The sequence below is a fragment of the Podarcis pityusensis genome, assembly GCF_964106645.2.
Source record: "Podarcis pityusensis genome assembly, chromosome: 6".
Lineage (NCBI taxonomy): Eukaryota > Metazoa > Chordata > Lepidosauria > Squamata > Lacertidae > Podarcis > Podarcis pityusensis.
In genome coordinates this window covers 85,346,465-85,358,682 of record NC_138030.1, presented here as the reverse complement: position 1 = coordinate 85,358,682, position 12,218 = coordinate 85,346,465, and the positions used below count along the sequence as shown (strand labels likewise).

The 12,218-nt window shown below is 47.0% G+C and overlaps 2 protein-coding genes across 2 annotated transcripts in view; one reads left to right on the top strand and one right to left on the bottom strand.

The window, feature by feature from the left end:
* The window catches only part of NIBAN1 (niban apoptosis regulator 1), a 98,703-nt gene extending 94,954 nt beyond the window's left edge, over nucleotides 1-3,749 (top strand). Inside the window, exons 13-14 of the mRNA XM_081012097.1 lie at nucleotides 209-320; nucleotides 1,088-3,749. Of these exons, the coding sequence (XP_080868223.1) occupies nucleotides 209-320; nucleotides 1,088-2,613 (1,638 nt within the window). The 3' untranslated portion in view covers nucleotides 2,614-3,749. The remainder of the gene's footprint in view (nucleotides 1-208; nucleotides 321-1,087) is intronic.
* A 987-nt stretch (nucleotides 3,750-4,736) lies between these two features.
* The window catches only part of LOC308480524 (carboxyl-terminal PDZ ligand of neuronal nitric oxide synthase protein-like), a 132,382-nt gene continuing 124,900 nt past the window's right edge, over nucleotides 4,737-12,218 (bottom strand). The window contains exon 11 of the transcript XR_013988118.1: nucleotides 4,737-4,863. The gene's annotated coding sequence lies outside the window, so the exon portion shown is untranslated. The remainder of the gene's footprint in view (nucleotides 4,864-12,218) is intronic.

Sequence of the window (12,218 nt, the reverse complement as noted above, 5' to 3'; positions counted from 1 at the left end):
GGGTTTCTTGCCTCGTTGGAAAGAACTCTGCTCCCTTGGCTTGCTCACTGTTTCCTGCAAATCCCCACCCCCCACCCCGCTTCTTTTGAAATTTCTTTTGGCACACAGCTGGCTTGGGCCTCTTTCACACATGCAGGAAGTACTCCAATTTTCTGCAGTCGGGACGTGGTTCTTTTTAATCCTCTTGACATTGTGTCTCACCACACAGGAGCTCCAGAAATACGAGCAGTTCATTTTTGCCGAGCACAACAACGTGATCCAAGTCGAAAACGTCTACGAAGAGATTTTGCTGCAAACTTTGCTCGACGAAGCCCTCAAAGGTAACTTCGCTTTCTGTGACAAAACGATAATAATCCCCGAAGTAAGAAACTGGCAGCCGCTTTCAAGATAGCTTTACCCATTTAGTTTCTTCTTAGATGGTGGTCTTCCTTAGATGTTTACTGACTCTACGGGTTCCTCACACCCAAAAAAAACCACCCTCAAAGCTTTTACAGGGTTGGATGGTCTGCCCTACTGCTGAGCAGTTCTCGCCATTATAAAATTTATCCTAATCTTTAGCTGAAATCTTGATTCCTGTCATTTTTACCCATTGGTTCTACTCCTGCCCTCTGGAGCAACACAGAACGACTCTGCTCCATCTTCTAAGATGTCTTCCAGACCCTTAATCTTCCCCCAACAGGCTGAACTTTTCAGGGGGTGGGGGTGAAGACAGTCTAGGCTCCTGAAGCCATGCCTTATCACCCAGCCAATACCTGCCCCCTTGGTTCACCCACCCAGCTCTTGATGCCACCAAGCCCATGTCCCTGACCTATTTCTCGCAACCACATCCAGCAGGAGCCTTTGTGTTTCTTGGCCCCTTACCTCTGGTCTTGCCAGTCCCCTCTGCCCTCTAGACTTAGCCAAGCTTATTCACGAGTGGGATTCAAGGACAGAAACCCAGCAAATCAACAATTTATTTGGGAAGGGACAATCCCCACCTCCTGGGTTTTCTAGGATTGTGTGTCATTTTCCTGCTTTCCTCTCCACCCTTACACATCCTTTGGCTGAATTTCTTTTCTCCCCACTTTTTTGTTTATTTCCTGCTTAGTGATAAAAGAGGCTGCCCACTTGAAGAAACATAACCTTTATGAGGAAGTGCACTTGCCTTGTGAAAGTGTTTCCAGTCTGAGTGATCTAAAGACCCCTTCGGGATCAGCGCAAGCCAGCCCAGCTAGGAAGCCTTCCGCCAGCTTGATAGAGACATTGGCTACTGACGCTCAGAGTAATGAAGTGTTCGCCCTGGAAAAAATGGCTCAGGATGGATGCCACGAGGCTAGGAACAAAAGTGAAGAGATTTCCAGTACTCTATCTAGCATTCCTACTGGAGGAAGGGAAGAGAAGGTGGACCCACAGCTTCCCACTGTGGTAGAATCAGGTTTGGGTGGAAGCCCAGAAAGTGAAAATAAGGTACCCGAGGAAGAGGAAAACCTTCCAGTTCTTGGAGGTGTGGATGAAATAAGAAGATTGCTCACTGTGACTATTGAACTGCCAGCAGATCCTCCGTCTGAGAAGAAGGAACAAGTTCATGAAAGTGGGCTTCTAACGCCACAGGAACCTGCAGAAGCGAAGGATAAGGAAGAGGAAAGGAACGTAGAGGAATGCCAAACAGATGAGTTGCATGAACCTTCTGAAGAACGTTTTCCACCCAGCACAGAAGCTGCCGATACAAACACAACAGCTATTTCTCTTCCACCCAGTGAAGAAAGTGGTCATATAAACGTGGCACGAATTTCTCTTCCACCCAGTGAAGAAGGAGATTATATAAACGTGACAAGAATTTCTCTACCATCCAGTGAAGAAGGGGATTATATAAATGTGACAAGAATTTCCCTTCCACCCAGTGAGGAAGGGGACTATATAAACGTGACAAGTGTCTCTGGGGAAGGACGCTACATTACTCACCCGGATCCTTCCATGGTGTGTGAAGAACTAGGTCTTAGCCCAGGGGCAGAGTCTGAGACAAAGATCAGCGTATGGTACACCGATGAGAAGAGTGACAGCCCTGATCACCAATCTCAAACAAAGCCAGATGCTGAAAGTGGAAAATCTGGCCAGAGGGAAGGAGACCCCTCCCTTCTTCCTCATGTCCCTATAGAAGAGAAGTCACAGGTAGAACAACATGCTGAAATTAGAAAGCATGACCAGGAAAGAGAAGAGCTTCCTTCTCTTCAGTCAGTCCCAGTGGATGACCATTTCCAAACAGGGCATTATGTTGAAGATCCAAGATCTGACTTTCCGGAAACAGAAGTCCCCTCTCTTCATTCTGTTCTGACCAAAGTGGATTCTCTCTCCTTCCCGGGCTGCTCTGCTGAAGCACAGGAGTCCATTCTGAATATTGCAAAGTTGGCAATAGCCTCAATAAATCTGCCAGTTTCTCCAGAAGCCAAAGAGACTGAAGGTAGCGATGCGGAGGTGTCAATGAATTTAGACGCCAAAGGCTTCAGCTCTGCTCAGGAGGAAGATTTGAAGCAAGCGAGTGTGCCTTTGCCAAGTGCAGAAGATGCAGTCGAAGGGGAAAAAGACAGAAGGGGAGATACTGGGGGCAACTGTCCTGAGCCACAGTCTGAGAAATGAAAAAGGTTATCTTGGCTATCTAAAGCCCCTCCTTGCAGGGTTTATGATCAGAGTACCCTTAAAATTAGAAGAGAGAGGTCTATTCAAACTCTCAAATCCTATTCGAGAGCACTCTTACATGTTGAATCTCCAGCTCCTTGAGAATGCTGATAGTCTGAATCATCTTTCCTTTGCCACTTACTACTTCTTGTTCGTCGTTTGTACCCACAACTTGGAAGCTGGCCTCCAAAGACTACTTGCTCTCACCAAAGTGGTGAAGACTTGAGTGACCTGTCAGCGACAGAACTCATTAAACGTTTGAAATTGCTTTAAAACTGAGAATATATTCATTGAGGCCCATGACCCACTCACGGGAATGAGACTTGTAGCCAAGGGTCAGTAGAACTTACAAGGACCTGGTAAAATCAAGTAACCATTGAGGGAGAGTAAAAATCTGCATGAAACATGCCAAGAAGAAAACGCTGGGAAATCTCAAATGATGGGGTGAAACGATTTGCTTATTGGAGTCTTGCACAACATAGTTGTGCATGTAGTTTTGACCTTTGATATAGCTGAACGATTGCATCTGTATTTAAAAGCTTTGGCAGATTTCCCACCCCCACCCCCCATTTGGCAGATACTTTGACAGTGGAGTGGTCTGATTCCATTCCTCATTGTTGTGGTTGCTATATTTAAAACTGCTAGAATAGTTGGGGCAGGTTTCTCTATCCTATTCTTCTGCACCTTTTGCAGAGCACTTTATACCTTCTTTCCAAAGAAAATGACAGATGTTTACAGCAACTTGTAACCCGTGTCTACAGATAGGTGCTTTCGCCAGGACCATTAAAAAAAACAAAAATAAGCCAATTTCTGTCTGAACAGTCTACGTTCTATACCAAGAAGAGCAGCATTATGAAAAATGCATATATTATGCAAAATAAGGAGATTTGCATATTTGTTACATTACATAATTTATTCCGATCCTTTTGGACATGGAAAATGTGCACGAGGTCAGATCACCCCAATAAATGCCTTTGCTCTTATTGGTCACAATGCTGGAAGCCAGAAGCAAGCTTCTTTTTTAAATGAGCAATTGAGTAGAAAATGGCGTGCACATTTTTTCTTGTACCTCTATAAATAAAAGGTCTGGAGATTTACATTTTTAATTTTTTTTAAATAAAAAAAGTCAAGTTGAAAATCCAGGGAGAGGTCCTGGGATATTCTAGAAGCAGGGACAGGTTGCAGTTGTCTCTCAGACTCTTAGTTTTGTGGTTAAATATGCCAGTTCAGCTGTTTAAAACCAAGGTGAAAATGTAGTCTATCTGGATAACAAATACTACACCAGAACAAAGGTCCTAAATTAAGAGGTAGCACCTATGAAGCTGATTTCATCCTTAGCATAGATTCAGAAACGTACATCGTTAACATCTTTTTAGTGATTCTTTTTTGCCAAGTAAATATGCCCAAAATTGTGTGGGGGGGTGTTTTGCCTCAAGTGGCATAGGCAAAGGGATCCTGTAACATGCCTGGAGAGAATTAGGAGGGCCTGGCAAGGGCAGAGGGTCAGAGTGGCACAGAAACCTTGTGTCAGATGTGTGGTACTCTCTTAGTCTTTGATACACCCACTGGAAAGTTTGGCATCGCTACCGTGATGCAAGAATAAAATAAAATAACAGGACCTGGTGGAACTAGCTCTGAATTGTCTGTATTTGACATAGGCAACACCAGTAGATTAATTCAAGGGGACATTAAAAAGTTACTTCAGTTGAAGAGCGGTAGACCCACAAGTGCAAAGAGTTGGTAAAAAAAAACCAACAGCCCCAAGAACCATATTGCAAATGTGTCATAAGGCGGACTGGAGTTAATTTGTATATTTTAATGGCATTTACCGTATTTTTTGCTCTATAAGACTCCCTTTTTCCCTCCTAAAAAGTAAGGGGAAATGTGTGTGTGTCTTATGGAGCGAATGCAGGCTGCGCAGCTATCCCAGAAGCCAGAACAGCAAGAGGGATTGCTGATTTCACTGCGCAGCGATCCCTCTTTTCTGTTCTGGCTTCTGAGATTCAGAATACTTTTTTTCTTGTTTTCCTCCTCCAAAAACTTGTGGTTTGGTGCGTCTTATAGAGCGAAAAATACGGTAATTGATTTTGCGTATCTTGAACAGAGATGAAAGCTATCATTGGTGAAAATATAAGTTAGTGTACGGTATATTTGACATTCGCATCACATATGAGAAATCTGAAAAGCCATCGTCTTGGAGAACCTTTATATCTGGATTTGAAAATAATGAAAGTTGAGCATTTCAGTGAGGGTTTAAAACGATGGATGCCACATTTTATCATACACCATATTTTATCACTTTTATCCTGAGAACTAGAAACTTTGACAGTTGTCCTCAGAAAAGCAATTTCAGCCAGATTTCTTTTCAGGCAAGTGGGCATAGGATGGCAGCCTTAAATATTAGGAATCCTTGATCTCTTAGCAGACGTTTGCGAGCTGCCTAAATATGCTTGAATTGCATACGCCTGTAATTTTGTTTCTGCATTCCATTGCTTTACTATTCAAAAAGTATTAACAAATGAAATGATTTTTGGAGATATTTTATATCTATGGCTATATTACTCCATTTCCCCACATTTGCAGAGTGTCCTCTTCCAGAAAGTAAGGCGTGGGATTGTGGTTTTCTTTCTCTGTAAACAAGTCACAGTTCCAGGTTTTGGAATCACAATACTCCAAAGAACATGCCTTGTAGCTTACAGTAGAGGAGGAGGAAATCAGGAGTGACCTTGCAGTTATGCACCAGAATACTGCTTGATCACAATAAGCTTTGGTTTCTGGCTTACGATGATGTGTACAATACATGCTGTCATTCTGCTTTCCCTGTTCGGTTTCAGGAACTGGAGCTCTATAAAGCTTATTTTGTAATCAAATCCTAACCCTGTTTCTTTGGAAACGAGTCCCACTTGTTTTGGTTGGGCATGCTTCCTCCTCCTAATGAAGCACATCTTGCACTGCAGCCTTAAAAAGGCAAATCCTTAATTCTTCTGTTTAATCTGTTTAACCAACTCGTATTTTGAGTTGTGCCCCCCCTCCCAGTTTTGCTAATTCAGAAGCTGACTTTCTAAGAAAAATTCAAACCAAAAGGTAATATGTAATAGCTTCATGTGTAAAGAATTGTTTTCCCATGGGCAGGATGTCCCAGGTGTCAGGGTTTTTATGTAGGTTCTTTATTTCATTTGATTAACTCTTCTGAACAGGTAAATTATGAAACACAGTGTAATGTTTTTAACATTTCTCAAGTACTTAAGCCAAAATAAAATATTATTATCTCTTCCATTGCGTCTTTTCTTTAAAATGTGATTTGGTACGTATGAGGAATGTTAGATCTGTCACATAATTTCTTCATATTGTCATATACTTTTTAGAAAGGTCGTGCTCCAAAAGTCCTAATATTTTTGGGTGGAAATTAAATGTTTGCCCTGAGTCATGGTCAAAATTGACAGTTTGAACAGTCCAGAGCAGTCTACAAATTGCTCACCCACAACCCCATTCCTGCCTTACTATGCTAGAAGGCGCTTCTCTCATATTCTGGTGTTCTCTATCATAAAATTTGCACCTAATAATTCATAATGACTACTCAATGCGATCAAGACATTCAAACTGTCGTTCCAGATACTAAAATTTGCGTATTTGAAGATCACTTTACAAACGCAGCAGCTGGAATTGATTGATGTTGACTTCCAACCTCAGTTTGCAAAACTACCATAGTTGTCATCGAGTAAATAATAAATGCAAGAGTTTTTAGTCATTCTAACTAATCTTAGTTGTGTAAAAAAGAAATGCAATTGGTTTTCATGAATGTGAGTAGAGCAGTAGTTTGCAACTGAATCCTGGATTGGTGCTCTGAGAGTGGCTGAAGAAGGAATGTTGCAGAACTGAGCAATTGCTGTAGCTTGATGGTGGATTTGCATGGCGAGGGGGCAGATATTTTTTGCAAACCGGCCTTGTTCTGAACCCTAGCCTGCAATATCAACAACAGACTACCTCCCAAGGCTGCTGCAAACCACCCTCTCAAGTCACCCAAACTTTGTGATGTTTACACCCAAACCTTGCAATATCATGAGAACAAAATAGTGTAGCGCTGAGAACTAGTATCAGACTTCTCGTCTCGGCCTTTTGGCTAAGATCAAGTGTAGTATCTGTTCTTATCAGTTTAATATCTGATATGTCCTGTATTTGAGGACTATACAGTGGTGCCCCGCAAGACGAATGCCTCGCAAGACGGAAAACCCGCTAGACGAAAGGGTTTTCCGTTTTGGAGGTGCTTTGCAAAACGAATTTCCTATGGGCTTGCTTCACAAGACGAAAATGTCTTGCGAGTTCCTGCGGGTTTTTTCCCCTCCCCCCCCTTTCCCCAAGCCGCTAAGCCGCTTATCAGCTGATCCGCTAAGCCGCTTAACAGCTGATCGCTAAGCCGCTTATCAGCTGATCCGCTAAGGCGCTTAACAGCTGATCCGTTAAGCCACTAAGCCGCTTATCAGCTGATCTGCTAAGACGCTAAGACGCTTATCAGCTGATCCACTAAGCCCGCTAATAGCGCTAATCCGCTAAACCGCTAATGGGCTTGCTTCGCAAGACGAAAAAACTGCAAGACGAAGAGACTCGCGGAACGGATTCTTTTCGTCTTGCGAGGCACCACTGTATATTAAATGTCTTTTTGGAGCTGGGAGATGGAATAGGGACTTGATCCATCCACTCCATGCATAGACCTGGTATTGCAGTACAGTGGACTCTCGGGTTGCGAACGTGATCGGTGTGGGATGCACGTTTGCAACCCGCAGCGGCACTTCTGCGCATGCACGGGTTGCGATTCGGCGCTTCTGCGCATGCGTGACCACCAAAACCCAGAAGTAACCCGTTCTGGTACCTCTGAGTTTCAGCGGTCCGTAACCCGAAAAAACGCAACCTGAAGCATCTGTAACCCGAGATATGACTGTACCTCCAGGAACAGTGCACCTCCCTTCTGGGGAGAATATTGCTTGTTAAAAGAAATAGATAAGAGAGGAAAAAAGAACTAGTATCAGGGGGCTATTAAATATAAAATATGAATAATATTGATATCAAATAAGTCCCGAGTTAGAAAGAGCATTAATTCCCCCCCCCTCTGCTACTACTGTTGTTTCTGTGGGGGACCCGAGGGTCATCTAGTCCAGCCCCCTCTGTAAGGCAGGAATCTCAACTAAATCGTCCATGGACCATGACAGATGGCCATCCAAACCTCTGCTTTAAAACCTCAAGGGAGGAGAGTCCTGTGTGGATAGTTCAAGTCTGTAGAGCATGAGGCTCTTAATCTCAGGGTCGTGGGAGCCCCATGTTGGGCATGGGATTCCTGCATTGCAGGGGGTTGGACTAGATGACCTGGATGAATCCCAAGCTGGAATTAAGATTGGCGGAAGAAATATCAACAACCTCAGATATGCAGATGACACAACCTTGATGGCAGAAAGTGAGGAGGAATTAAAGAACCTTTTAATGAGGGTGAAAGAGGAGAGCGCAAAATATGGTCTGAAGCTCAACATCAAAATAACTAAGATCATGGCCACTGGTCCCATCACTTCCTGGCAAATAGAAGGGGAAGAAATGGAGGCAGTGAGAGATTTTACTTTCTTGGGTTCCATGATCACTGCAGATGGTGACAGCAGTCACGAAATTAAAAGACGCCTGCCTTTTGGGAGAAAAGCAATGACAAACCTAAAGGTAAAGGGACTCCTGACCATTAGGTCCAGTCGTGGCCAACTCTGGGCTTGCGGCGCATATCTCGCTTTAGTGGCCGAGGGAGCCGGCGTACAGCTTCTGGGTCATGTGGCCAGCATGACTAAGCCGCTTCTGGCAAACCAGAGCAGCGCACGGAAATGCCGTTTACCTTCCTGCCGGAGCGGTACCTATTTATCTACTTGTACTTTGACGTGTTTTTGAACTGCTAGTTTGGCAAGAGCAGGGACCGAGCAACGGGAGCTCACCCCGTCATGGGGATTCGAACCGCCAGCCTTCTGATTGGCAAGTCCTAGGCTCTGTGGTTTAGACCACAGCACCACCTGCGTCCCATGACAAACCTAGAAAGCATCTTAAAAAGCAGAGTCGTCACCTTGCCGACAAAGGTCCTTATAGTTAAAGCCATGGTTTTCCCAGTAGTGATGTATGGAAGTGAGAGCTGGACCATCAAGAAGGCTGATCGCCTAAGAATTGATGCTTTTGAATTATGGTGCTGGAGGAGACTCTTGAGAGTCCCATGGACTGGAAGAGGATCAGACCTCTCCATTCTGAAGGAAATCAGCCCTGAGTGCTCACTGGAAGGACAGATCCTGAAGCTGAGGCTCTAATACTTTGGCCACCTCATGAGAAGAGAAGACTCCCTGGAAAAGACCCTGATGTTGGGAAAGATGGAGGGCACAAGCAGAAGGGGACGACAGAGGACGAGATGATGGGACAGCGTTCTCGAAGCTACAAACATGAGTCTGACCAAACTGCGGGAGGCAGTGGAAGAAAGGAGTGCCTGGCATGCTCTGGTCCATGGGGTCACGAAGAGTCGGACACGACTAAACAACAAAGGGTCCTTTCCAAATCTACAATTCTTTTTTTAAAAAAATAATTTTTATTAGATTTTCCACAATCTAACCACAAAGCAAAATGATACTGTTATGTACTGAGTTGAATAGGATCCAAACTGTAGCAGTCTGATTGGTCCTAGAACAATAGGATTCAGAATGCAGCAGTCTGATTGGTCCTAGAACAATGCAGCAGTATGATTGGTTGGCAGGAACCACCCAATCCTGCTCCAGATAGAAGTGAATCCACAACCTGATTGGCTTACAGTAGAATTCCAGAATTAGCCAATCATGTGCAGCCCATTGTGTAAATAATGTATATAAAGCAGATACTGTGAGGGGACATTCATTCATTCCTCCTCACCACTATGAGCTGAATAAAGAGCATGAAATCACTTTGCGACTCTGAGTATATTTCACTGGCGACGAGGATGGGATCCCGCTGAGCTGACTGCCACACACAGCACCGCAGCACCGCCAACTGCCGCACCGCTGCCTCGCACCGTGTATCCAGGCTTCAGCTCCGGGGCACAAGGAACTCAGAATGGCAGCCAACAGCAGCTTCTCGCCATTCAACCCAGCATCTGGAGACTGGGAAGCGTACGCCTCCCGTTTCACCTTCCTCCTAGAAGCCAAAGGGGTCACCGACGAAGAAGACGCCAAGAAGAGGGCGATATTCTTCAGCGTCTGCGGAGAGGAGACGTTTGAAATCGCCCGGGCTCTCCTTGCGCCTGAAGACGTCGCTACTGTTCCATACAAAACAATAATGGAACAGCTGAAGGGGCACTTTTCGCCGCAGCCCTCAGTGGTGGCTCGTCGAAATGCCTTCTACGCAAAGCGGCAAGCCCCTGGGGAAACCATAACTGGGTTTGTGACCTCTCTCCGCCAAGCCGCCCGGTTCTGCAACTTCTCAGAGCTGGAGAACATGCTTCGTGACCGCCTCGTCGGTGGCCTGAAGGATGAGAAGCTGCAACGACGCCTCTACGCTAAGAAGGACCTAACGTTCCAGGTCGCTCTGGAGGAGGCCCTGGCAACAGAAGCTGCCGAGAGGTCGACCCAAGAGGCACGGCCGAGCCTGCCATCCCAACCGAGGGTCCACCATGAAGACCTCACCGACGACTCAGGATCCGACAGGGAGGAGGTGCACCGAGTACAGCAGCGCACTCAAGCAGCGCACAGACCACAGCTGCCTCGACGAGAAGGAGGGAACTGCGCAAGCTGCGGGGAGAGTCACGAGAGGAGGACCTGCCGTTTCCGCAACGCAGAGTGCAGGCAGTGCAGAAAATCGGGACACATCGCCCGGGTGTGTCGGGCTCGGCCCACCCGACACCAGGCATCAGATGACCAATCCAAGAGCCCCAGGTCCCGGGGCCCAACGCACCAAGGCAACTCGACGGAGCTCACGGACTTCCAGGTATACCAGTTGCCCCACCCCAACGTAGAGAAAATTTATGTAGAGGTACAGATAGAGGGGGCCCCATGCCGCATGGAGCTTGACACGGGTTCAACTCTATCCATAATCTCGGCAAGGACCTTAAGGAAACTGTGTCCCACTGGGGGTCCCAAACTCAGGCCGGCCCCATTCACCCTCCGGGACTTCCAGAAACGTAAGGTCCCCACAATGGGGGTGGGGACCTTCAGGGTGCAATACCGAGGGCGGACGCGGCAACTGGACTTGCTTGTGGTCAAGGGCCCCTACATTAGCTTACTGGGATTGGCATGGTTTGGACCACTGGGGCTAGCTGTCACCGGGGTGAACCACACTAGCTTACAAGTGGACGTGGACGCCATATGCAAGGAATTTCCAGGGGTTTTCGATGGGAAATTGGGACAGTATACGGGCCCCCCCATTGCGCTACAGCTTGACCCCGCAGTACGACCGGTCAGGCTCAAGGCCCGCCGGGTCCCGTTCGCCTTGAAACCCCGTATAGACGAGGAATTGGACCGACTCGTAGAGCAAGGAGTGCTGGAGCCGGTGCCTAATGCTCCCTGGGAAACCCCAATCGTCACACCCGTCAAGCCTAATGGTTCGGTCCGCATCTGCGCAGACTACAAATGTACCATAAACAAGGCCCTCACGGCCCACGCATACCCAGTGCCAGTGGTCAGCCATGTCCTTGCCACCCTGGCTGGGTCGAAAATTTTTGGCAAGCTGGACTTGGCCCAAGCATATCAACAGCTGCCAGTAGATGAGGCCACAGCAGAGGCACAGACGATTGTGACGCACAGAGGAGCGTTCAGGGTAAAGCGGCTGCAATTCGGTGTCAGCGTGGCACCAGGCATATTCCAGAATATAATGGACTCTCTCCTTAAAGGGATTCCTGGCGTCACCCCCTTCTTCGATGATGTGTTGATTGCCGGCCCCACACCAGAGGAGTTTGAGGACCGCCTCCGCACCGTTCTGCACCGTTTCCAGACGGCGGGTCTCAAGGTGAAGCGGGAAAAATGTCTACTAGGAGTGCCTCAGGTGGACTTTCTGGGATTTATGGTGGACGCAGAAGGGGTCCACCCGACTGGGGACAAGGTACGGGCCATTTGTGATGCCCCAGCGCCCAAGAGCAAGACTGAACTTCAGGCCTTCTTGGGACTATTGAACTTTTACCATTCCTTCCTTCCCCACAAGGCGGTGGTAGCGGAGCCCCTACACAGACTCCTGGACAAGCGGGCCCCTTGGGTGTGGGGCCAGCGCCAGGAGGCCGCATTCCAGGCAGTCAAGGACTTGCTTGTCTCAAACTCGGTCTTGGCACACTTCGACGAGAGGCTGCCGGTGGTGCTAGCATGCGACGCCTCACCCTATGGCATTGGAGCTGTCCTGGGGCACCAACTCCCGGATGGAAGAGAGGTACCGGTGGCGTACTTTTCCCAGACACTCAACACAACCGAGCGGAACTACTCGCAAATCGACAAGGAGGGTCTGGCAATCGTAAAGGGAGTAAAAAAATTCCATGATTTCTTGTACGGGCGGCCCTTCACCGTGGTGACTGACCACAAGCCGTTGCTTGGCTTGTTTGCCCCCGAAAA